This window comes from Gracilinanus agilis, chromosome 3, assembly GCF_016433145.1.
Source record: "Gracilinanus agilis isolate LMUSP501 chromosome 3, AgileGrace, whole genome shotgun sequence".
In the NCBI taxonomy this organism is placed as follows: Eukaryota; Metazoa; Chordata; class Mammalia; order Didelphimorphia; family Didelphidae; genus Gracilinanus; species Gracilinanus agilis.
Genome location: NC_058132.1, coordinates 74,397,675 through 74,424,054, shown reverse-complemented (window position 1 = coordinate 74,424,054; position 26,380 = coordinate 74,397,675). Strand labels below are relative to the sequence as shown.

At 49.4% G+C, this 26,380-nt stretch overlaps 1 protein-coding gene across 5 annotated transcripts; it reads right to left on the bottom strand.

The window, feature by feature from the left end:
- Positions 1–4,789: 4,789 nt before the first annotated feature.
- TMEM54 (transmembrane protein 54) lies at positions 4,790–11,181 on the bottom strand. 5 transcript variants are annotated; one of them, XM_044671433.1, is made up of 6 exons: positions 11,032–11,181; positions 9,847–10,040; positions 8,049–8,108; positions 7,122–7,310; positions 6,495–6,629; positions 4,790–5,088 (listed from the first exon to the last, which is right to left on the bottom strand). In XM_044671433.1, the coding sequence occupies exons 1-6, from the start codon at positions 11,045–11,047 to the stop codon at positions 5,014–5,016; spliced, it is 669 nt and encodes a 222-aa protein (XP_044527368.1). In that variant the 5' UTR covers positions 11,048–11,181; the 3' UTR covers positions 4,790–5,013. The 5 variants fall into 5 exon arrangements, with proteins under 5 accessions (XP_044527368.1, XP_044527370.1, XP_044527369.1 ...); XM_044671435.1 differs by having other exon boundaries at positions 7,122–7,211; XM_044671432.1 differs by lacking the exon at positions 4,790–5,088 and adding an exon at positions 6,289–6,406.
- Between the last annotated feature and the right edge of the window lie 15,199 nt (positions 11,182–26,380).

The following is a 26,380-nucleotide window of genomic DNA, read 5'->3' as shown; positions in this document are numbered from 1 at the left end:
TCTCGGCCAACATTTAATAACCATCTACTGTGTTCAGGGCATCACCATGTCCTGGGGGGAGATAAAAGATTTAGAGAACACCCAGTCCCTGCTTTAATGGAGCTGATGGGCTCTAGTAGGGGGACATGACATAAACGGGTCACTGTAATATGCATAATGTAAGCACCCTGGAGAGGTACAAAGTGCTATGTGAGGTTGGAAAGCAAAGTTATTCCCAATAGGGGAGTCAGAGAAGGCTTCCTGGGAGAGGTAGCATTTGAGATGGGATTTTGAGGCTGAATTCACCATGCAAAGAGGAGGAGGGAAAAGATTCCAGACTTAGAGAATTGGGTAGGTGAGATACCAAGGTGGATACGTGCTCTCTCTCTCTCTCTCTCTCTCTCTCTCTCTCTCTCTCTCTCTCTCTCTCTCTCTCTCATATATATATACACACACACATATACATGGTCTCACATACTTCCTATATATATAGCTAGGAAGTATGTGAGACCAGATTTGAACCCAGGATCTCCTGTCTCTAGGCCTGGTTCTCGAATCCACCCAGCCATCTAGCTGCCCCAGAAAAGCCCTTTTATCTTAGAGTGAAATGTAAAGAGTTAGGGAAGCTAGGTAGTGGAGGCATTGGGTCAGAAAGACTCATTTTCTTGCGTTCAATTCTGTCCTCAGACACTTCCTAGCCCTGTAACCCTGGGCAAATCACTTAATCCTGTTTGCCTCAGTTTCCTCATCTGTAAAATGAACTAGAGAAGGAAATGGCAGTATCCCTGCTTAAGAAAACCCTAAATGGGGTCACAAAGAGCAGGGAACCGGCCGAAGAATGACAAAGCGGAGTCAATCCAGTTTTCCTTGAGCATAGCTTATTGTGTGTGCAGTAATATGAGACACGGTTAGAAAGGCAGAATGATCTCAAATTAAGAGGGCCTTGAATGTCAGGCACAAGTGTCAACTTTATTAAGCAATTCAACATTTAAGTAGCTAATATGTGTAAAGTTCTATGATTATAGATCACTTATATCTCCTTTGCCAACTAGCTTCCTTAACTCTTTGCACTTCACCCTAATATAAAAGAGCTTTTCCACCTTGGCATCTCACCTATCCAGTTCTCTAAGCCTGGAATCTTTTCCCTTCTCCTCTTTGCATGGCGAATTCTGATCCAGCCTTGAAGTCTCAAATGCTACCTCTTCCAGGAAGCCTTCTCTGACTCCCCTATTGGGAATAACCTTGCTTTCCAACCTCATTATAGCACTTTGTACCCCTCCAGGGCACTTACACCATGTTGTATATATTACAATGGTCTGTTTGTGTTGTGTCCCCCTTCTATAGACCATCAAGGCTTTGGGTAGATCATTTGGGGAGGGAGTTCTAAGTGGAGCTGAGGACCCTTGGATGTAAAAGTGAGAAGGGAGTATACGATAGACATGAGAGACAATCTATGTGAAAGGAATAGGGAGCTGGTGAAGATTATTGAGCAGAGGAATAGCCCAAGCTTATCCATTCAAGGAAAATGAGTTTGTCAGTGTTACATGTAAATGTGAGATTGGCAAGGTGAGAGAGTGGAGTTTTGATGACTGATCAGAAGACCTTCGTGGGCAGCAGGGTAGCTCAGTGGATTGAGAGCCAGGCCCAGAGACAGGAGGTCCTGGGTTCAAGTTTGGCCTCAGACACTTCCTAGCTGTGTGACCCTGGGCAAGTCACTTGACCCCCATTGCCTAGCCCTTACCAATCATCTGCCTTGGAACCAATACACAGTATTGATTATAAGACAGAAGGTAAGAGGTTTAAAAAAAAAAGACTTTCACCATGATCTAGGAAGGTCATGAACAAGACTATACTAAAGAGTTGTAGCAGGTGGGAATAGAGGGGAGGGATGTGAACCCTTTGGGTGCCCAGCCTGGTGCCAAGTGCTATGGGGACACAAAGGAGAGGACACAGTCCCTGTAGCTTCAATGTGATTTCATCATTTCACTGCCCTGCTCAAGAGTTTATGATCAAAAAGTCACAATTCCTGATCCTGGCATTCGAGGCTCTTCATAGATTGGTCTCAGACTACCTTTCTAGCCTCTTTTCATGAGATGCTCCACTCTAGGTTCCCTTCGCTTGAGTCAGATTTTTATCTTTTCAGTCCCCTGAATAAGTAGTGTGATGTGGGAGAAAGAATGACAAGGTTTAGGAGGAAGGAGAACTGGATTCTAGTTTGGTCTCTGTTGTCAATTCATGGTGCCTCAGTTTCTTCCTCTGTTAATGAGGAGATTGGACAATGGGCTCAACAGATATGATAACTGTAAAGAATCCAGCAGTGCTTGGCCCAGAGTAGTATAGAAATGTTAGTTGTTAATGAATACCTAAGATCAATGCCAAGCTTCTCTCTCTGCTTGAGTCTAAACTCTGTGCCTTTGAACACAATATTTCTCTCGGTTCTTCAATTCACACCTCCTCCAGGAAGCCCTCTAGGACCCCTCTTTTCTGATCCCAGATTGTAGCCGGCCACGTGATGGAGCCTGGGATCATTATTTCACTTTTCACCGCAGTGTGCGGTGTGTGTGGAGGGGAAGCCGCCCCCTTACAGTGGTCAGTATGGCGGAACTCGGCCCCCTGGGCCCCGGCACTGGCACTCATCTGCGTACCTCGCCCCTAAATGAGCACACAAACCTCCTGCTCCATCTCGCAGCTGTGCCTCTGCTGCGGAGTCTCCCGCACGCCACCTGATGTGTGCGTTTGCCTCCGTTGGCACAGCGCCCACGTGCAGGGTCCCGCCTCCCGCCCCCCCCACGTTCTGGGCCGAGGTCCCCTGCCCCGCTCTGGCCAGCTGTGCTCCTGGAGCTGAGGCCGGCTTCCATCTCTGTTTCCTAAATGGTGGGGGGCTGCCCCCGAGGGCGCCGCCATCCTCGTGTCCTCCTACTTGGATGGGCCAGGTTAAGAGAAAGGCCAGGCCTGGCCTCCCACCCTCAACCTCACTCTCTCATCCTAGGAGAATGGCGGAGGGAAGGGACCCTGGGCCAGAGCGCCCCCTGCTGGCCACCCAGATCGCTCATTTTGTTCAGTCTTCAGTCGTGGCCCTTTTGGGGCTTTTCTTGGCAGAGACACTGGACTGATTGGCTATTTTCTTCTCTGGCTCATTTTATAGATGAGAAAATGCAGGCAAACGGGGTAAAAATGACTTGCCCAGAATCTCACAGCTGGGAAGTGTCTCAGGCTGGATTTGAACTCAGGTCCTCCCGTCTCCCGCCCCTGCTTGGCTGGCACTCTAGCCTCCAGTCATTAGCCCTTAGCCCGGGGCAGTTCAACTCAAATACTTATTAAGCACCTGTTGTATGGGAGGAAGGCGCTGTGTGGAAGGATACGGGAAGATGGAGAAGGGAACTGGGGAAGAGCACGCGAAGCCGTCCCAACCGATCCCTCTCCGCCTTTCTCTACTCTAGGCCATTTACAAGATGGTGTCCTCCGTGATGAAGATGCCGGAGGATGAATCTACCCCGGAGAAGCGCACTGAGAAGATCTTCCGTCAGATGGACACCAACAACGATGGTGAGGGGTGACGGGGTTCCCTGGGCCCCTGCCCCAAATCTGCTCCCGCCCAAACCCCTTTCCTGTCCGGGAAGGCTCCCTCCACCCCTCCGTCCCCCAATGGCCCAACCAATGCCCTCTAGTCCATCTCCACCCCGAATGGGCCGTGGGCGCCCCCCTGAGCACTGTCTGCCCCACCAGGGAAGCTGTCCCTGGAGGAATTCATCAGAGGAGCCAAGAGCGACCCGTCCATCGTCCGGCTGCTGCAGTGTGACCCCAGCAGCACCTCCCAGTTCTGAGCCCGGAGCCTCCTGGGAGAGAGGCGAGAGGAAGGGTAGAGGGCCAGGCTGGGACCCTGCCTTACCCTGTCCTCAGCTCCTGTCCTGTCTCCCACAGCTTCCCCTTCCCACGTCTTTGTGTCCAGCTTGGAATTTGGGAAAAGCCAGGTTAGGGTGGGGCCTACGCTGTGTCCTGGGCCCCCATCACCAGACAGCAGGGACAGAGTCTGCCCCCTTCCCCGGCCTCCGACTCGGATTCAGCCCAAGTGCCACATGAAGGGCAGAAGCTGGGCATGTGGACACACGTGCAATGGGGAAGATAGCGTGTTCCTGTGCTGCCCCCTCCTCTCCCCTCCCCCAGGCCCTCCCCTCAAGGTCCAAGGAGAGATAGAGGCTTGACACCCAAGGGATCTCCCCTGGCCAGGAGGTTTCTCAGCCGAGGGGCCAAACTACATGCCGCCCCCCATCCATGGCCAAGAGCAGGATGCCTCCCGCTCCATAGAAGGTCCGGCCAGTCCTGGAGCTCTCTGGAAGTGGGGGTGGGGGACAGAGTGAGGCGGGGAGGCTAGGGCAGCTGCCTGGGGCCGGGAGGGGAGCCTGGTGAGGATGGAGGAGCTCTGGGGGTGGGGAGGTACCAGTTGCTTATGGCACTTTCATCATATTCTATTCCCTCTCCCTCAAGTCCCCTGGATTCCTAGCCAGGCCTGGGTCTCTCCTGCTCTGGCTGAAGGGCATTGTGGGGAGGATCGTGAGCCTTCTCGCCCCCAAGGGCAGCCCTGCCCTGAGCACTTTTCCGTGTGTATGCACAGATGTGGGTCTGGGTCTACCCATTCCCTGGCCTCCCCCATCACACACAGACACGCAGACCTGTCTGCCCCTCTCCCCAGTCACCCACAGAACTGTGTGTCTCAGAAAACTCCCCACTCCTTCCCCGCCAGGCTCTGCCCTGGTCCATGGAGGCGGGGGCAGGGTCGGCAGTCCCCCCTCTTCTCCGAGCATGCATCCACTTGGAATTACTCTGTTCTTTTTAATAACTTCAGAATAAAGTCTTGTTTCAGTGCTGTGCCCTGGGCCAGTGGCCAGGGGCTGGGAGTGGCGGTTGTGGGGAGCAGGCAGGCTTCAGGCATAGGGCTGGGGACCCTGGCACTGCCCACTTGGGTCTTTCCAAGAGTGGGGGTCGCAGATCTGACCAGGGAGATTCCCGGGCCCCGAGACCTTGGCAGTCCATCTCTCAGAGCAGTGTTGGCTCCAAGCTGGTGCAGCTGAGGAGATCTCGACCCTCGGTGAGGCTTGTGCTTTCTGTGACCTGTGAAGGAGCCCATGAGGAGGTTCCCAGGACTGGTCCTGGAATATCCCATCCACCCCATGGGCATACCTACGCCCATACACACACGAGCGGGGGCAGAGCTAGATAGAGGTGAGTGGGGCTGAGAAGGGGAGGTACAGACAGGCTTGGGCTGGGCGGAGGGGACCATTCCTAATCCTTCTCCCCGAAGGAGCCTGGTCTGGAAATGGGCCACAAAATTCTGAAACAGAAAGGCATTGGCTCCAAATCCCCGCCCAATGCAGAAATACCCTTTAAGCAGACTCTGATGGAAGTCCTCCTAGAATGGAGAGCCCCCTCCCTTCCCGGGCAGCCCACTTCACATTAGACAACCTCAAAAAAAAGAGCCAAAAGTCTATCCCCAGATACTCCGGCCACCCTCCACTCATGGACCAAGCAGAATAAGGCTAATCTTTTCGCCATGTGATAGCCCTTCACATTGGGAGCTAGCGTGTGTCCCTCCAGCATTCTCCAGGGGAGACAACTCCATTTCACAGATCTGGAAGAAACTTTTGAGGTCACACAGTCTTCCCTGATTTGGGTAGTTTCTAGCCTCCATTCCCATCCTGGTTAGCCTCCTTTGGACCCGTACCAGGATTTCAGGGGCCAAAGGAAAAGTCAGGAGGTGATGCTCTCTAATGGGTGACCCCAACCTTGTGGTACCTTGGAAAGAGCCCAGTGTCCCTACCTCTCAGCCTTCCTCCCTGTGTGAGCTCAGACAGGTCACATCTATGAAATGAGGAGGCTAGACAAGGTGACTTCTGTGAGCCTTATTGCCTCTTCTGGGGCTCCAAACTTTAATTTATGGTAGGACCTTGGGTCAGTCACTCCCTGTGTCTGGAGTTTGTTTTCCTTATCTGAAGAGGAAAGGCTTCTGGTTTCTGAGGTAGTCCCAGTACTGAGAAATTCTCTGAAATCCTCTGAACCCTGCTCTGCTGATTTCTTTCCTCTCTCAAGCCCAGGAGAGCCAGAAACCTCCCATGAGAAAAGGCTGGTTCCCAGAATTAGCTCCTAGTGAATGGAGCTCTTGGCTGGGGACAGCCTGCTTCCTTTTCTTGGGTACCAGGGGCAAGCCCTCTTGGCCTGGGTTCTTGGGAGACCTGGATAATTGAACAAAGTGCCACCCAGAGCTAAGCCTGGGGTTTTCTCACCTCTGTTCATCCCTGGGGACAAGGATTCCTGCCCCCTGCCGGATTAATAAGCAGGAAGCAATCTGCTGTCAGCCAGGAGGGGTGACTACAGCGGGGCTGCAGGCACAGAGTGAAGGGGAACAGCCTGGGCTCACACACCTGGGCAGCTCCTGGAGAGAAGCCAAGGGGTCCTGACTCCCAGCCCTGGCACCGAGGTGGGCGCAGGAGTTTGAGGAGGGGTGTGGGGAGAGTCCTTACCAATTTGTGACTCCTCTTCCCCCACCAGGGCCTCAGCTCCAGCAGCTGGTGAGTGAGCTGGGCTGCCCGGACAGCGAAGGCACTGGCGGCCACACAAAGGGTCAAGGAGATGGCCCAGAGACACAGGGTGGAGCTCTGTAGGGAGAGGACAGGAGGAAGGGGGTGGGACAGCGAGCCCGCCCCAGGGATCATAGGTCATCTGGTCTAACTCCCTCATTTTGCAGATGAGGAATCCCTGGGCTCCACTGGGGGCATGTGGCTTCCTCAAGGTCCCACATATAGGGAGCTCAGGGCCAGGGAGAATCGAGGCTGACCCACCTGGGAGGCTCCCCATCCGAGGTTTAAGGGGAAGTCTAGGGGGCTGGGACTCGGGGGGGGGTTACTTCCATACAAAGCTAAGATGGCTGGTAGAAGCTCCTACCCTCGGAGAACATTCACATTTCTAGGTCTAAGGGGCAATTGGGCATGTCAGAGAGGTCTCTCTTGGCAGGGGTGGGGGATATAAGGTACATGCAGGACCTAAGAGGAAATTGGGGGGAGATCCAAGCCTAGCCATCATTTACACAGGAAAGCCTAAGGTTTCCAGGACACACATCCTGAGGAGGACCAGCACTGGGAGTCACTTACATAGATGCGGGTAGGGTCAAAGGGGCAGTCTGGCGTCAGAGAGAGGGGCTCTGAGTTACTGAAGGAACAGGTGGCAAGCAGTGACCGGCCCTGGTTGGCGAAGGTGATGGCAATAGAGGCCAAGAGGCCGAGGGAGCAGACCAGGGAGAAGAGGGCACTGGTCACACTGGCAGCAAATACCGTCCATCGCTGGAGGAGAATGGAGGGGAAAAGGTCTTTCTTGGGGAGGGGGCATTGGCTGGAGAACATCCCCCTCCCCAACACATGCAACCCTCAGATTGACACAACTTTCCTCCCACCAGCTGGGACCAGTATTCAGGGACTCGGGCAGGGCAGAGAGAGAAAGAGAGGGGGAGAGAGAGACAGAGACAGAGAGAGGGAGAGTAAGAGAGAGGGAGGGAGAGACAGAGACAGAGAGAGGGAGGGAGAGACAGGGACAGAGACAGAGACAGAGACAGACAGAGGGAGAGGGAGAAACACAGAGACAGAGGGAGAGAGAGACAGAGACGGAGAGACAGAGAGAGTGAGAGTGTTCATGTTCATGCATGGGCCAGAATTGTTTATGTAACATGATAGAACTGTCAGCTAAGAACAATGGGGCAGAAATCACCAAATCCAACCTCCTTTTATGAAGGAGGAGACTGAGGTATATATGGGGAAGGGGCTTATTCAAGGTCACACAGTCAGTGGCAGAAGCCTTTTCTCCTGACTCCCCAGATAGTGCTTTTTGCTTTGTCCTTTAGGGGAGCCCAACTCTTCTTGGCAGCATGGTCCCCAAACCTCCTTTCTGTTGGAAGCTGACCCTATCCCCAAAGTATAGTAGCCCAAACCGATCCCCTGCCCCTCTTGCCCTAGCCTAGTCCCACGTTCCCTTCTTGCACCGCCACCCTAACCCAGCCTAGATAACCCAGCCAAGGGCTACTATACCAGGGAGGTGAGAGAGAGGTATCTGGACAGCACAATGACTGTGATCCCACAGGTGATGATCTAGAGACAGAAAAGGCACAAAGTGAGGAAAGGCGAGGCATTGGTCACTCCTGCACCCATCACTTTCCCGGAGCCACCCCTGGGGCACCCCTTCTCTCACTCACTGGGGTCCAAAGCAATGTAAGCCCTAAAAAAACCCCCAAAAAATAATTGGCATTTTTACAATGCCTTAAGGTTTGCAAAGTACCTCACATATGGTAATTCATTTGACCCTCATGATCTTGTGATGCAGATGCTATCATATCCCCATTTTATAGGTGAGGAAACCGAGGCTAAGAGGGGTCAAGTGATTTGTCAAGAATCATACAGCTAAGTAAGTGTCTGAGGCCAGATTTGAAAACTTGGGTGTTCCTAATGGCAAGTCCAGAACTAGACCATCCAGCTGCCCCCTCCTGGCCCTACATAATCTGGCTTCATCTTCCTAGGCGCCATTCTCTTCTGGCCAAGACCCTCCAACTCTCAATAGGCCCTTCTCCCCATCAATCACTAATTCAATCAACTGCTAATCAATCTATTAGGTACTGCCATGGGCCAGGCATTATGCTAAGTGCTGGGGATCCAAAAAGGGCAAAAGGCCGCCCTGGCCCTGAGAGAGGAGGTGACAGTCTCACGAGGGAGCCCCTTTCCTCCAAGGCTCATCGCAGCTCTACCCTCTGCCCATTCCAATTTTACCCACCCTTCGAGGCCCAATTCCCAGGCCATGTTCTCTGGGAAGAAGCCTGCCTTCCTCTGAACTCTTGCAGTGGCCACAACCCAAGTCCCACGGTGTACTCTCTGGGTTCCCAGGATCCCAGAATCTCAGGCTGGAGGCGGTCTTTGAGCTGAGCCAAACCCCCTCATTTTAGAGCAGAGGAAAGTCGCTTGCCCAAAGCCACACAGCCAGGGATGAGCAGATCTGGCGGCTGCCCGGGAGGCTCTGCTTGGCCATTTGATTAGATGACTTGCCTCTCCTCCAGCCTTCACTGAGAGAAGGCACTTGCTGGATTGGGGGCATGTTTAATTTTGATTTTTCTTTTTCCTTTCATGAGCATAAAGATGAGTTGCTGTTTAATTGTTTATAAAGCAGCTTCATTTGTAAAGAGAAGAATCAGAGTTTTAGAGATGGGGGGGATCTTAGAGATCATTGAGTCTAACCCCCTCACTTTACAGATGAAGAAATTGAGACACAGAAATTAAATGACTTGGCCAGGGTCACACAGCCAGTTAAACGTCTGATGTGGAGAGGGCATCTGGATGGCTCAGTGGATTGAGAGTCAGATGGAGGGGTCCTAAGTTCGAATCTGGCCTCAGACACTTCCCAGCTGTGTGACCCTGGGCAAGTCACTTGACCCCCCATTGCTTACCCTTGGAACCAATACCCAGTATTGATTATAAGACAGAAGGTAAGGGTTTAAAAAAACAAAAAAATTTCTTGGGCTCCAGGTTAAGAACCCCTGGTTTAAGGTATCTTCTAACCTGTTTCTTTGAAGGTATCTTCTAACACAAACATAATAGTTTTGGCTATCATTTAACCTTTTTAGGTTCACTTTCCCTTGCTAGGACTCAGTTTCCTCCTCTGTAAAATGGGAGGGAAGGGTGGGACTGGATACTCACCAGACTGAGCGCTAAGCTCTCCCTGCTAACGCTTCCAGCCTCGGACCTCTGCCCTCTGAGCCCTCGGCCAGTGCCCGCCTCCCTCCCAGCAGGCGGAGGCCTCCCCCCTTCCTCCCTCCCTGGAAGGGAGCTGCCCGGCAGGTACCAGAATGGAGGAGGTGACGGCGAGGATGTTGGAGACGGCGTACTGCAGCGAGACGGCATCCTGGGGGTCTGTGACGTAGCGCAGGGCCGTGCCGTGCAGCAGGGCGCCCGCGATGAAGCTGATGTGCCCCAGCACCAGAAGGACCAGCCCCGTCTTCATCAACAGCTTCTTGTAGTCATGGCAGCTCAGGCCACCTGGAGGAGGGAGGCCCATGGACGGGGAGCCCCGCTTCCCAAAAGCCTAACTAGGAGACCTTTTTTTAACCCACAGCGCCATCCTAGAATCAAATACTAAGTATATATATATATATGTATGTATTACATAGTTATGATATAACTATATAGTACTATGTATCACTGCCAAGGCAGAAGAGCGGGAAGGGCTGGGCCATGGGGGTCAAGTGACTTGCCCAGGGTCACCCAGCTAGGATGTGTCTGAGGCCACATTTGAACCCGGGACCTCCCCTCTCTAGGTCTGGTTCTATCAGCACAGCCACCCAGCCGGCCCCTGGTTAGGCTCGTTCATTCGTGGCAAGCATCCTCTTGCCCTCAGAATGGCCCAGGCCCAGGCCCTTTCCCCTGCTGGACATCCCTCAGAGACCCATTGTACAGATGAGGAAGCTGAGTCTGGAGGGGCCCTTAGGCCTTCCCTCCAGGGCTCCCAGGAGAGGCCCCTCTTCCCCAGGGCCATCTTCAATATTCATCCCATCCTTTCCCAGGTCGCCAGAGGGCCAGGAAGAGCCAGAATGGGGGGGGGCCTGGATGGGGCTTTGTGTCCTGGGGCTGGGGAGAGGAAGGAGTGCTGGAAGGAAGCTCCAAGCGGCCCAGCCTCTTCCAGCTGAGGCTCAAAGGGCTGGAGGCCGAGAGGCTGGGAGGCAAGAAGGGGGCTGGGCATCGCTTTGGTTGGGAAGAGAACCCTGGCCTGGGGGAATGTGTGGAGATCGGGGTTCTCATTCTCTCTGAGCCTCAGTTTCCCCATCGGTAAAATGGGGGGCTCAGCCTGGATAGAGCAGAGACATAGAGACCTCCCCATCAGACCTCTCGCTTTTTAGGGAGAACCACGCATCGGTGCTCTCTCAGGTCTTCTGTGACTCCGGAGAGGCGAGTCTCTCATCAGGCCCAGGACGCCAGCCTCTCCTTCCCTCCTCCTCCTCCTCCTCCTCAGGGCTGGCCGCCAAGAACTCACCGAGTCGCAGACACATTGTGGTTCGTAAGGACAAGGGGGGTCCCGAGCTGCTTACAGGGGCGCGTCTTCCTGGGGGCCTTGCAGAGGCCCCCTGCCCATCTTGGTAGCACCGCTGCCTAGCCCCAGCGGCCCGGGGTGGCTGCCCCCTCTTCCCGCCTCTGTAGGCTGAGGCTCTGGGCCGGCCTCCCTTCCTTCCTCCCTTCCCCTCGGCCCGCCCCAGCCCAGCCCAGCAGCTCCTCTGCACCTCCAGTTCCTGTTTGACCAGCTCATCTGGCACAAAGGGCAGGACCCCACCCCCTGCCCCCAGGAAGGGATGATTCACGGCTCTGATCCCTCCCACCCACCCTCTCCCAAGCGGCTCTGCAGCCCGGCCGGGAATGGCTCCCCGAGTCTCTCCCCAGGCCTCAGCTCTGTGTGGGGCTCCAGGCCTGAAAACATGGCAAACAGAGAGGAGGATGGGATTCCTTCGGGGACCCCCTTTTAGGGAGTGGCCAGAATGAGTCACCCTAGTATTTATGGGTAGCGCCTTGGGGTGCACTTGAGACTCCTTCCATACACTGCAAAGGGTCTTGGATTTGGAATCAAGATGTGGGGTTCACATTCTGGCCCTGGTTAGCACTGGCTTAACGTTGGACGAGCCACTTACCGTGACTCAGTTTCCTCCGTTGTAAAATGAGGGGGCTTGGTCTAAAGTGACTCTAAAGAAGTTCTGGATCCAAGAGCCTACACCCCACCGCTGTGTCTTGAAGTTGGGTCCTGGCTCCCCTGCAAATGTGCTCTTATGATTTCATCTCCTTCTGCCTTAGTTTCCTCTTTTGTAAAATGAGGATCATAAACATAACTCATAATTTTGACTCTAGGAGGTAGGCAGGGCAAAGAGGATCACCCCCATTTTATAGAAGAGGAGACTGAGGTTCAGATATGTTAAATGGCTTGCTTGGGGGGTCACAGTGTCCATGCAGAGATTTGAACCCAGATCTCCCACCCCCAAGTCCAACATTCTCTGCCTTCTTTGGTGGGTGGAACCCACATTTTATACTCAGAGAGCCCTATAAGGGGAGAGGACTAATATTAAGCGACATCCGGGCATTCTTTCACTGGGTATTTGTTGGGAGGAAGAGGAGGCAGGAACTTCTGAGTTTTGGGAACCAGATTCTCAGAGGAAATTAATGAAATGTGGTTGGGTCCTAGGGGAACCCTGAAGCACAGAGGGGAGTGGGCCGGGGCCCCACAGCCAGGAGGGGGCAGACACACGCTAAGAGGCTGGAGTTTGCTTAACCTGGAGCGGTCCCTCCAGAGAAAGAACTGCTGGGAGCAGAAACAGACGAAAACAGGATTTATCACATGTTTATTTGGGTCCGTATTTTAGGGTTTGGGTTTTTATAAGATTATTCACTTACAAAAATGAATACTATGGAAATGTGAGGGACAAAAAAAAGATCCTGGAGGGGTTTGCCATTTCCTTCTCCAGTTCATTTTACAGATGAGGAAACTGAGGCAAACAGGGTCACCCAGCTAGGAAGTGTCTGAGGCCAGATTTGAACTCTTGAAGATGATTCTTCCTGGCTCCAAGCCCAGTGCTCTATTCAACCACCCTTCCTTCCCCCCAGCAGAATACATTACAAAAGCTTCTAGAATCAGGCACGGTATTGAGTGGTCTAGACTGTAATTGCTGGAGGATTCCAGATAAAGGCAATGTGATGGCAGGAACCTCTGTGGATGGGACCAATCAGGGAAGGCTTTCAGGAGGAGGCCGACTAAAAGCAGACCTTAAGGATGGAGGAAGGCAACACTGGTTAAGGTGCCAGAAGAGCTGCAGGGTCACCTCCTTGCAGTGGCTTTATCCCCATCACCCCCTTCCAGTGGTATTTCTTTTGCATATGTCCTGTATTTATTTCCTGGAATGTAATCTGCTTGAGGACTGGAATGAGTTCACTTTCTCTATGCATTCTCAGCACAGCATGGTGGGCAATGCCTGACACATAGCAGGCATTTCATAAATATTTTTCAGTCGAAAAGGGCAGAACGGGGAGGTTTGAAGCGTTCTTGGGACAATGGGGGAGGTGGGACGAGTGGGAAAGCAGGGTGGGGATCTGAAGGGAGGGACCGGGAGTGCTGGAGGCCCGAGGATGTGCTCAGGCTGGTTTGGGGGAGCTCTTGAAACGTGAAGGCCTTCTGGGTCTCCCCCTGGCCCAACCTGGCTGGCCCCTCTGCCCCCATCCAAGAATGGTATCACATCTCAGCTCTCTTCTCTTGGCAAGGTCTTGGGGGGCTGGGGATTGGATGGGGGCTGGGAGATGTGGCGAGGACTTCTACAGGTAATAAAGCACTTTCATCATCAACAACTCTAGGAGGGGTCCAGGGCAAATATCATCCCCATTTTACGGATGAGGAAATAACTTGGCCAAGGCAAACTCATAGGGACACAGGACTTAAGTTTGGCATCCTTTATTTTTTCATTTTTTGTCTCTTCTTTTTATGTTTTCAATTACACGTGGAAACAGCTTTTAAACAACTGTTTTCTGACCTTTAGCAATCCAAATTCTCTCCCTCCTTCCCTTTTCTGGCCTCCCCACTCCCCAGGCAGTAAACAATCTGATCATCTCTATCAGTTGTCATGCAATACAGATGGCCATATTTCTCACGTTGGACATCCTTTATAGAGAAAACTTTATGAGGAAGCGGCGACCCTAATACTACCCCACACTGCGCCCAGGTCCTCTTCCTTTCCAGTCCAAAGCTCTTTCAGGTGCCTCCAAATCCATCCCCAGGATGCCTCAGGGGCTAGTAGACGGCACCAAGACAAAGGCCCTTGCTCAGCAGCTGATGATAACAACAAAAATAAGAGCTGTCATTTCTCCAGCCCTTCCACGTTGGCCAAGGCCTTGATGTAAACCATCTTATCAGAGGCGGCTCCTGCTCTCCCTGGGCCGGCCCCAGGGACCTCAGCAGTGGCACGATCTGGTTTAGAACTGAATTGGGGGCCTTGGACACCAATCCCCCCAGAACTCCCCAGCTAGCTGCTCTCTCCAGCTCCCAGGTTCCTCACATCCAGCTGTGGGACCAGGATCCACTCAGCTGCTTAACTGAGAGGTGTAAAAGGGCTTCCCATTTCCCCCAGAGTGTCTCAGAAAAGGGCCTATGTGTGTGCACCCACATATGCCTTGGGAGGAGAGGGGGCAGGCCAGAAGGCCAGTCAGGGATGATTTGCTATGAAAAAGGGATACTAATTCTGGGGTCTGCTCTCCCGCTCTTCTATGATGATGAGCCCACATTTCCACAGTATTTTAATAAAGTCAAGGCAACCAGTATTATTTTTCCCCTCAGATGGAGGATACTTCCCTGAGGCCTCAGAGCTTACTAATTGCTAAGAGTTGAACCCAGGACCTCTGACTCCCAAACCAGGCTTCTCTCCCCACTTCTAGGCTGTCTCTCTCCAGAAGGGAGCCTTAGACATCAAGCCCAAACTCCTCACTTTGCAGATGGCGAAGGTACACGCAGGGAGGGCAGGCAGAGAGAGCTGGGCCTGGAATCCAGGCCTCTTGATGCCCAGTCCCTGGCTCTGGTTAAATCCAACAAATATTCACTAAGCATTCTCACTGGCCACTGTCCCCCACACCTGGAAATCTGTCTGCTCTCTTACTGTCTCCTGGATTCCGTTGAGCCTCAGCTCCAATCTCGGGAAGCCTTTCCCATTCCCTCTTAATTCTAGTCCCTTCCCTCAACATGGCTGGTTTGTGCATAGGTGTTTGCCTGTTGTCTCCTCCCTTAGACTGTGAGCTCCTGGAGAGCAGGGACAGCCTTTTGACTTTCTTTGTAGCCCCAACATTCGGCACAGGACCTGGCACACTGGACGATTAATAAATATTTACTGGCTGACAATGTGCCAGGTATGTTGCTGGTCTCTGCAAGGTATATTTTGCTGATGTTGACATAGAGAACCATGATATATAAATATAAAGTAGGAGATAAAGGCAGGGAGGGGGTATGGAAAGGAAACTATGACAAAGAACTAACTCCAGGATCACTTGAGGAGGAAGGGAGCACTGACAGGCGGAAAGAGTCAGGGAAGGTTCCACGGAAGAGCTCATTAAATCCGACAAATATTTATTAAACATTTTCACTGGCTGTTCCTCATGTGCCTGTAATTCCCTCCCTTACTCTGGCTTCCCTTTCTTCCTTCAAGCCCCAGTTTAAATTCCCCCTTCAGTAAGAAACCCTCCCCCATTGCCCCTAATTCTAATGCCTTCCCTCGGCTGAGGATTTCCAGTCTAGCCTGATCATAGCTCCTTTGTACGTGGTAGTTTGGACGGTGTCTCCCCCATGTTGCATGCATGGGTGTCTTAGCATCTGAGCTGAGCCTTGAAGGGAAAGAAAGGAGGTGAGGGATGAGGGACGAGGGATAAAACAACAGCCTGAGATGCATTTCCTGCCATCAAAGCATCATGAGGCCATTTGAGTTGGGAGAGATCTGAGGTTGTCACAGAATGGAGAATAGCTTGTATCCAATGCACAGAGATGGGGAGCATGTTGGGTGTCGGGAGCAGAGAGTGGACACATTTGCCCTAAAAAAAAGAGATAGCCTAAAGGGAAGGCAGGTGAGGAGAGGTCCAGCCAGGCAGTGCAGGGCCTCAAGTGCCAGGCCACAAGAGGTTTCCCTTTTATCTTGGAGGCAATAGGGAGAGTCATCAGTTACTGAGCAGGCAAAGAATTGGAAACTGAGGGGTGGTCCATCACTTGGGTGAAGGATTAATATGTTGTGGCAGATGGTTGTAATGGAATACTGTTGCACCATAAGGAATGGTGAACAGGATGAGCTCAGAAAAACCTGGGAAGAATTCTATGAACTGATGCAAAGTGAAGTGAGCGGAACAGGAGAACAATGTATGTAGAAATATTATACAATGATCCACTGTGACGGACTAAATTATTGTCAGAGCACAAAGGACCCATGATGAAAATGCTCTCCACAGCCAAAGAAGGAATCAAAGAGTTTGATTGCAGATCAAAGCCTACCATCTTCCGTTATATTTCCTTAGTGAGTTTTTTTGTGTGATATGTGTCTTCTATCATAACAAGCAAAATGGAAATATATATTACATGAAAGCACGGATATAACCTATACTGAACTATTTACCATGGAGGAAGAGAAGGGAGAAAAACTGAATCCTAAAATGTCAGAAAAAAATTGTCAAAAATTGTTTATCTGTGTAACTAAAAAAACAAATAAAAAGAAAAAAGTTACTGAGCAGGGGAGGGTCTTGACCAATACTTAGGAAAACTGTTTTGGCAGCTGTGTGAAAGACAGGTTGGCGAGCCACACATGGGGGAAGACATGTGAGGGGAGATTACAATGCGGCAGGTAAGACGAGAGGAAGATCTGAATTTGGATGGAAGCTGCATGAATGGAGAGGGATGAAGATGAGAGAGGATGTGAACTGACAAAACTTGGTAAGTGACTGGATAAAAGGGAGTAGTGAGGGAGAGGGAAAAGTCTAGAATAATTGAGGCTGTGTACAAATCTGTGTGACTAAAAGGACAGCAATGGCTTCAAGAGCAAGAGCAGTGGTCTTGAAGTCAGAGAATCTAGGTTCAAGCAATATGGGGAGGCTGGACCACAGAAAAATAATAAATTTATACAGTACTATCAAGTTTCAAAAAGGTTTATCTACATTCTTGCCTTTGAGCCTTACAAAACTTACCCTATAAGGTAGAGTTCTCAACATGGGAAAGATTTCAGGGGGATCTATGAACTTAGAAGAGGAAAAAAACTTGATTATGTTTTTATTTTTACACATTTTCAATTATGAATGTGGGCAACAAACAGGGTAGCTAGGTGGTGCAGTGAATAGAGCACTTGGCCTGGAGTCAGGAAAATCTGAATTCAAATTTGTACTTATTATTAGCTGTGTGGCCCTGGGCAAGTCACTTAGCTCTGTCTGCCTCAGTTTTCTCATCTGTAAAAATAAGCTGGAGAAGGAAATGGCAAACCACCCTAGTATCTTTGCTAAGAAAATCCCAAATGGGGTCATGAAGAACTGGGAATGACTGAACAACTAAACAACAACAAGCAACATACATTATTCTGAGAATGGGTCCATAGGCTTCACTAACTGCTAGAAGGGTCTATGAGAGAAAAAAAAAGAATCCCTACCATAAGGTATTGTGCTTTCAATTTTATCTTTGTGAAAGAAGAGAACAAGCATTGATTAAGAGCCTTCTATGGGTCAGACACTGTCCTAAGCACTTTACAAATATTACCCCACTCTGGCATGTAGGTGCTATTATGATTCCTGCTTTAAAGGTGAAGAAACTGAGTAGATGGGAGTTAAGTGACTCATCCACACAACCACTAGGTGTCTGAGATAGCATTTGAACTCAGGTCTTCCTGGCTCTAGGCTCAGCACTCTAATAAATTCATCCTACCTGTCTCTGTGAGGTAGACACAATGACCCTATATAACAAATATAACAAATGAGGGCAGCTAGGTGGAGGCATAATGTACACAGTGCTGGGCTTACAGTCAGGAAGATTCATCTTCGGATTCCAAATCTGGCAGTTATGTGACTCTGGGAAAGTCATTTAACCCTGTTTGCCTCAGTTTCCTCACCAGTAAAAAAAAAAAACGGGCTGGAGAAGGAAATGGCAAACCATTCCAGTATCTCTGCCAAGAAAATGCTACATGAGGTCATGAAGAGTCAGGCATGACTAAACAACACCAAAAGCACGATTTAGGGACCTTAAGTGATTTGTCCATCATTATTAAATGACTAGTTTGGGGCAGAAACAGAATTTGAATCTAGGCCTTCCTGGTTCCAGCCCAGCAGTTGATGTTTGGTAGATTGATGATGAGAGGCTTGTATGGCATCCAGGAAGAGCTGTGCAGAGAGCAAGGCAACAGACGGGCATTCACCCATGGAAGCTGAGATGAGCAGGGAAGAGAGCAGACCAGGGGATGCTTAACCTTCTCTGGGGTCCTGGACCTGTTGGGTAGTCTGGGGAAGCCGATGGACTCCTTTCTCTGAAGCACCCTTTTATCTTTTTTTTTAAACCCTTACCTTCTGTCTTAGAATCAATACTGTGTATTGGTTCCAAGGTAGGAGAGTGGTAAGGGCTAAGCAATGGGAGTTAAGTGACTTGCCTAGGGTCACACAGCTAGGAAATGTGAGAGTCCAGATTTGAACCCAGGACCTCCTGTCTCTGGGCCTGGCTTTCAATCTACTGAGCCACCCAGACGTACCCCCATCTCAACCCCCTGCTTTTAAAAAACAACAACACACCTTCTGTCTTAGTATCAATTCTAAGACAGAGGGGAAAGAGCCAGGCAACTGGGGTTAAGTGATTAGCCCAGGGCCATCTGCTAAGAAGTGTCAGAAACTAGATTTGCACCAAGGTCCTCCTGACTCTAATTTTGGTGCTTTATCCACTGTCAGCTGCCCTGAAGGTTGTGTTTTAAGGATGGGGGGGGGGAGTACAGGGGCAGTTAGGTGGCTCAGTGGATTGAGAGTCAGGCCTAGAGATGGGAGGTGTTGGGTTCAAATTTGGCCTCAGATACTTCCTAGTTGGGTGACTGTAGTCAAATCACTTCACCACAATTGCTTAGCCCTAATTATCTTTCTGCCTTGGAACCAATACTTAGTGTATCAGTTCCAAGATGGAAGATGAATTAAAAAAAAAAGATGGAGCAGACCTCTCTGCAACATTTTGACTTTGCCCCTTCCTCTTAGATACTCTTCCTCTTTGGGTGCATGGCACACTGCTCTCTCTTGGATTTCCTAGCCGTCTGGCCCACTCTGGCTCACTTTCTCCTGTAAGCATACCCCGGATTCCTGTCCTGCTCCCCCTTCTTCTAGGTGCTGTCATCAGCTCTCATGGGCTTAATTATTCTTTTGATGCAGATGACTCCCAGATCTTTCTATCTAGCCCTAATTAGTTGCTCTCTTGGGTTCTGGCCTTGCATCATCAATGGCCAATTGGACATTTCCAAGTGATGTCCCCTCAGCATCTCAAACGCCACATATTGAAAATGAAACTCATCTTTCCCCTCAAACTAACTCTCATTTCTACTGAGGGCACTCGCTACCTTTTAGTGACTCCGATTCCTGCCCTATGTCACCCTCAGCTCTTCACTTGAACCAATCACTTGTCAAGTTGCTATTGCTGGTTTTTTGTTTTTACTTTAAAAATTCTACCACCACAGTATCTCTTGCATCTACCTCCTTTTCTTCCTTTGATGGTCACCACTCTAGTTCATGTCCTATCAGCTGAAACCCTCTAACTCTCCCCTTGGACTGCTGTAATAGCCTTGTGCTGGGGTCTTCTCACTTCTAATCCCTCCTTTCTCCATTCTGTCCTCTACATCGATGCCAAATGCAGAAGGCAGAGCGTGAGGGTGACCCACACTGAGAAATGTGCAAGGTGTGATGTAGAAATGGGAGTTTGTGTTGTACTGTCCACTCCGTTTCATATATTAGGGAAAACAAGACTCCCAGACGGGTGAGACACTTGCTAAAGGGATAGTCTGTGGGGGGAGCTAAGATTATTACCCTGACTACCTTGGCATCTCAGCCTTTTGCTACCCTTCACTCCACGAGCAGCTCAATCTCCAACATTCTGAGGAACTGATACTGGATTTGGAGATTTAAAGCCCTGAATCAATACCTCAGAATTTTGGAGGTCTATTCTTACATTCTGCCCTACTATGCAGAGCTACCTTACTGCACCCCCCAGGTCTGAAAATCTCACTACCTTGGGAGAGAAAGTGCCCTTCCTTCCCTTCGTATACTAGCTGCCTCTGGAGCCCCCATCTGTGAGTTCTAGCACTCAGATGTATCTGGTGGAGGTGAGAGGTTGGAAAGGAAGGGAAGAGGAGCAGGATAAGATGCATGGAAACTTCCTGAGAACCAATCTAACTCTTAATCATAATAAACATGGCACTTTCCACATATACATAATCTCATTTGATGCTCAAAATAGTAACCTTGTGAGAGGCGGACATTTTTCTTATTTTATGGAGGAGAAAAACTGAGGCTTAGAAACTTAACTAGAAATTGTTCCGTCCTCCTTCTAACATAACAAGTAAATGCTGGAGGCAGGATATGAACCCAAATCTCCCCTAAGTCCAGTTCCAGGATTAAAATTCCAAGGTATTTCATTAGAATTTTACTTAAAAATATTAATTAGGTTCAAAGATCATAGGTTTATAGTGTTAGAAGGGAGCCTGGAGGATGTCAAGGTCAACTCTTTCGCCTTACCATGAGAAAACAGAGGCACAGATGTTAAAAGGACTTGACCATATTTTTGCCTTTCTTTGGAACCCCCAGGGTTTAGCCTTGAATCTGGCACAGGGTTAAGTGCTCAAGAAATGCCTGGCTGACTCACTAGGGTCCTGGAAAATGTTAACTAGTAGAGCCTGAATTCAAATCCAGGGCGTCTGGACACAAATCCAACCCTCTTCTCTTTTCATGTCCCTACATTAGATAGTCTCCCTGGAAATCTGCAACCCAAGAATTGAGAATTGGATTTCTTGGCAAAACTTTAAGTTTTAAATATTGCATGTCAGATTCTAGGACTCTAAGATGGCTTTACAAAAAAAAATCTTACCTTCCATCTTTGAATCAATACTATGTATTGGTCCCAAGGCAGAAGAGTGGTCAGGGTTAAGTGGGGTTAAGTGACCTGCCCAGAGTCTGAGGCCACATTTGAACCTAGACCTCCTGTCTCTAGGTCTAGCTCTCAGTTCCCAGAGCCACCCAGCTGCCCTGATTGATTCTTAAAGTTGATTTTAAATGCCTAAGATTACTCTTAGAGATTCCAAGATAAACTCTTACGTGGAACTGATAATTGTAGAATCCACTCACGCATTTACTCACTCAGCAAAGATGTACTGAATATCTACTGTGTTAGATGCTGGGGGAGACAAAGTTCAGGTAAGATCCAAAGGGATCTTAAGAGTAAGTAGTAGGAATGAAACCCAAACACTAATTCTGAGAGCCATGTGAGATCCAGGGGGTTTGGGGAGGAAGATCACCTGTGCCTGAGGTGAGTTTCAGGAAGAGTTTACTGGAGAAGGCGGCATTTGAGTTGGTTATAAAATATGGTAAGAAGTTCAGTCAACAGGCAGAGAGGGAGGAGAACATTCCAGGCACAGGGAGTGGTATGTGCACAAAAGTATGAAGGCAGGAAAGCACGGGATAAATTCATGGGATGGAATAGTCCAGTCTGGCTGGAGTAGAATACACAGGAAAGAGGAGCATGCAACAAGGCTAGAGAGATGTGAGGTCAGATTGCAGAAGGGCCAAACAACTTTTGGAGTGCTCGTCAGAAAGTCTGGGCCTCAGTTTCTTTATCTGCAAAACAGAAGGGCTGGAACAGATATAATCTCTAAAGTCCCTTTCAAATGTGAATCTGTGATCCCACAGACTAACTTTAATGGCAACAAGAAATCACTGAAAATGTTAGATGAAGAGTGACATGTTTGGCCCTATGCAGCTAGAGGCAGCTTGGTGGCACAGTGGACAGAGTGCTGGGCCAGGAGTCAAATACAGCCTCAGATACTCACCAGTTATGTGATCCTGGGCCAGTTGCTTAACCTCTATCTGATTCGGTTTCCCCAAAAGGGAAAATAAGGATCAAAATAGCTACTTGCCTCTTGGAAGTGATGTGAGAGAACCAAAAGAGATAATATTTGTAAAGGGCTTGGGGGTGTGTGTGTACATAAATACATATGCATACTCTCATCTATATATAATGAAGGTTAAGTTAATTACAGCATAAAGGATAGACTGGGAGGGGGGAAGGTAAACGTAGGTGGACCCCATTAGGGAGCTCTTATAGCAGTTAGGACAGGCTGGTAAAGGGGAATCTGGTAGCGATAGTAGTGATGATGAAGAGTTGGAGAGGGATATAAGAGATGTTATAGAAATGTAGTGGACAGCTTGGAGGTGAGGGAAAAGGAGAAGTCAAAGAAAACTCCTAGGTTCAGGGAGTGTTGGGGCCACTAAGAAAGTGTGAAGTCAGTCAGAAGGAGAAGCAGATTCATGGGAAAAGATCTTAAGTTCATTTTCGTAGCTGACGGGTTTGATGCAAGGGGTAATAATGTTCAGGCAGATCATCTATGCAAACCTAGAACTAAAAGGGAATTCAGAGCTGGAAACTGAGATTTGGGGAAACAGAAGACAGAAGAGCCAGAGAGGGAGAGAAAGAGGAGAAAGCCAGAAAGAGAAGAGGTGGGGAGAGGAGGGAAGATAGAGAGATAGAGGGGTGAGAAAAAGAGTGACAGAGGGGAGAGGAAGGGAGGGGGAGAGAGACACAGACAGAGAGACAGACACACATACAGAGACAGAGAGAAACTGGACAGACAGGGGTAGATGAAATAGGGACAATTAAAGACACTGGAGGAGAACTAGAAGAATATGATGGAGGAGAAAGAAAGCCAAAGGAGAAGAGAGTATCCAGAAGGAAGAGAGTGGTAAAGAACTGTAAATCCTGCAGAGACATCCAAAAGGGTAAACCCCAAAAGGTTTTAGATGAAGTTACCATAACTTAGGGTGGTGTCAGTAAGGGTTTAGGAGTGGAAAACAGAGACTTTGCATATAGACAACTTTTTCTTAAGGAGTTTAGCCATGAAAAAGGAGGAGGAATGCTGTCTGGATGTGGAAGGCAGGGAGGAATATAATGAAAATAATGTAAAAGCAAGGCATTAATACAATTTTTTTTAAAGGAAAGACAAATGGGGCAATAGTTGGAGGGGCTAGAAGGGAGGGGAAAAAAACCCAGCGAAACTTTCTGTAGGACCAGAGACACTTGGGCACACTTGTGGACAGATCTGGAGAAAGAGATGAAAGATCAGATGACTACTGGAGCCCGGAGGGAATGAAACGAGACACAGGTCCTAGCAAAGTGTAAGGATTCTGCCCCCCACACCCAAAGCCACCATGGCCACAGAAAAAGGGAAGGGAATGATAACGCACAGTCAATTTTTGGAATTAAATGTTACATTATTTTTCAGATCTGCATTCTCTGCCTCCCATCAACCCCACTCCCCAAACGAGAAAGCCAAGAAAAACAAAACCCGTTACAAACATGTATCGGCAAGGAAAACAAATTCTGGAACTGGCCATGTCAAAAAAATGTTTCAACATGTACTCTGGGTGCATCACATCTCTGCCCGGAGGTGGAAGGCATGTTTCAACCTGAGTCTTTCTGGAATTGTGGTTGGTTGTTGTATTGATCAGAGGTCCTAAGTTCCTTTCAAAGCTGTTTGCCTTCATGACCTTGTTATTATATAAATTGTTCTCCTGCTTGCGTAGTCATTTTAAAGAGTGGAGGGAGCACTAGGGGGGAGTGGCTGAATTTGGGAACCAACCAGCCCAGTTCTTTCTTTAAGGCCAGCTTTCCTGCCTGCAAGAAGGTGCTTCCTCTAACCCTGCTTCCTCACTGTGGAGAACAAATTCAGTCCTTGCCCTTGGGGGAGTGGGGGTGGGATACACGCTGGTTAGAGAAACTTTACACATAGCAAACAACTGGAACATGTTCTAGGATAGATTCCATAATTGGCCCTAATGATAGAGATGGTAACAAGGGCAAGAGAAGGGACGAGTGAGGCTTCCTTCCTACACAAGGTGGGGTTAAAGGGAGCAGGATTTAGACAGGTTGAGCAAAGGGAGCTCTTATACCACGACCAGAAGCTTACATGAAGCTTTCCAAGAGTCCAAGACATGGCTAAGAGGGGCCGGCTAGGCGGCTCTGTGGATTGAGAGCCAAACCTAGAGATGGAAGATCCTGGATTCAAATGTGACCTCAGACACTTCCTAATTGTGTGATCGTGGGAAAGTCACTCCACGCCCCCTTGCTTTACCACTCTTCTGCCTTGGGACCAATACGAAGTACTGATCCTAAGATGGAAGGTAAGGGTTTAAAAAAAAAAGGCAGCTTGGTTCACCATGAAAAAAAAAATTCCTGGATTTGCAATGAGGAAAGCAGGGCCCCAAGCTCCAGGCAGGCCCCTGCAGCAGCTTTAAGACCCTGGACAAATGGCTTATCTTCTCTGTTTCCTGGTCTTTAAATGGGACGATGATTATACTACCACATTTTATATGGTGGGTTGTGAGGAAAGCACTGTGAATAATTCTCCCGTTTTCTCAGCTCCCTAGAGGGCCTGCAGCCCCCAGCCCAACAGTAGGGCTAGATGGAAGGCAGTGAGCGGCACTGTGAAGAACACTGAATTTGGACATATGGAATCGGGGTTTGGATTCCAGCTTGCGTGATCTCAGACAAGTCGTGCCCACTCGCTTCTTCGTCTATAAGCTAAGGAGGCCAGATTCGAAAATGGACTCACGTTCTGTTGTCCTTTAGTGTTTAAAAAAGGGCTTTTCCCTCAAACAAGCCTTCTGAGGTAGACGACAAGAATAAACAGTCCTGTTTTGGATCTCTCCGAGGTCTCCTCTGGGTCCCACTTTCCCATAATTTACAGCGGCCCTCTTCGAGTCCATTAGAATAGGCTGGTGAGATGAGGGGGTTCAGGGTGCAACCACAGAAGCCACCAGAGGTGACCTCATCAGCACATGCTCCACCATGGCTTGTCGGATCATGTGGCTGAGGCCAAGCAAGGCCGGAGCGAGGAGTCTCTGCCACTGACTTTAGCAAATTATCACATCTCTGGGCCTTGGCATTGAGGCCAGTTTTGAATTCGTGAAGACAGTCTTCCCGATTCCAAGCACAGTGTGCAAAGGGATGATTAGCACAAAGCTTGGGAGATTGTAAGGAAGAAGAAAGGGATGACCACAAACTATGAGACAAAGCCCTGTGTGTTAAGTGTAATGAGGGGTCCAAAGTACGAGAGGAAATTAAGACAAGCATTTCTGGCTAGGCTCCAGGCCAAGTTCTGGGGCAGATGCTCACGGGGATGGGGTGGGAGGTTGGGAGCACCTAAGATCCAGTCCCTGCTGTGAAAGGATCATAAAGCAATGAAATGTTGAGAGTTGGAAAGAACCTTGGAGATAAAATGCAACCGAGGGAGGTTAAACTGTGAAACTGGAGGTCTGGCCCAGGGTCTGCCTCAGAATGTGGGGTGCCCGAGAACACAAAGCACAGGAGTGCCATGCTCGGTGATGCCTCAGGGGACGTTCCCTGGAAGTGGCAAGATTTGAGCTGGACTTTGAAGAATGGGTGGGATTTTGGGTGTCCGTGTCAGTAGGCCAAGAGTTTATTGCTTTAGTCAAATTAACCTTGGTTCAGTTCTAGGGCAGGCTAGACTCTTTTTTTAATTCAAATTTTTACCTGTCTGGTACACATACCCTTGAATTCCACTTTTCTATTCCCATCTGGTTGGCATTTCTGCTGCTGCTGACCTAATAAAGACAACCAAAACCCAGACATCTATTAGTGAGCACACACCAGATGCTCTGGTACAGCCCTCGTTATCCAAATACCTGGGTGCTGTCACTTCTCCCCCACTCAGACTGAGTGCCAAGGCTGTGCCTTTTTTTAAAAAAAAATCATTTTCTTGGGGACAGCTGGGTGGCTCAGTGGATAGAGAGCCAGACCTAGAGATGGGAGGTTCTGGGTTCAAATCTGGCATCAGACACTTCCCAGCTGTGTGACCCTGGGCAAGTCACTTAACCCCCGTTGCCTAGTCCTTACCACTCTTCTGCCTTGGAGTATTTTTTCTAAGATGGAAGGTAAAGGTTTAAAAAAAATCATTTTCTTTTCCTTATTATTACTGCTTGGCAACAAAGAACCTCTATACTAGGTTTCAGGTCCCCGAGTTTCTAAAGCCAGAAGCAGGTGTGATGTGTGGCCCTTGCCTGGGTAGGTCCAACAGGGACGTAGGAGACCCCAGGTCTAAGCCTCAGCTCTTTCGCTGTCTCTATCCTCGTCTATCACAAGGGAAAAAATATTGTCCTGCATCTACCTCCTGGGATTTCAAGGATGCCGTGGGGTAATGAGATATTTAAGCATTTTAGAGAGAGTTAAATACCTCCTAACACTTCCCTCCCTAAACTGGGATGATCCACACAATTGAGCACTGGATTCTAATCATCCACGAGAAGAAATAGCTGTAGGAGACGAAGCCATGTGTTAAATGTAATAAGGAGTCCTTCACCCCCTCCGTCACTGCCGTCCGACATTCTTCCCTTGATCTCCTTTTTCAAGGTCTAAAATGAGGTTGTTCTCTGGTCACTAGGGAACGCACTAAAGGGTTCATTATTTCTCCCCTTGACCGTTTTCTGCTTTTAGTGCTCCAGAAGCCAGCAGCTGAATGGATGTAGGTTCAAGATGGTCTACCGATTGTTGCGACGTGTCTCACTTTGAGAATGTGACTTAGCTTCCTTCCTTGGAAATGTAT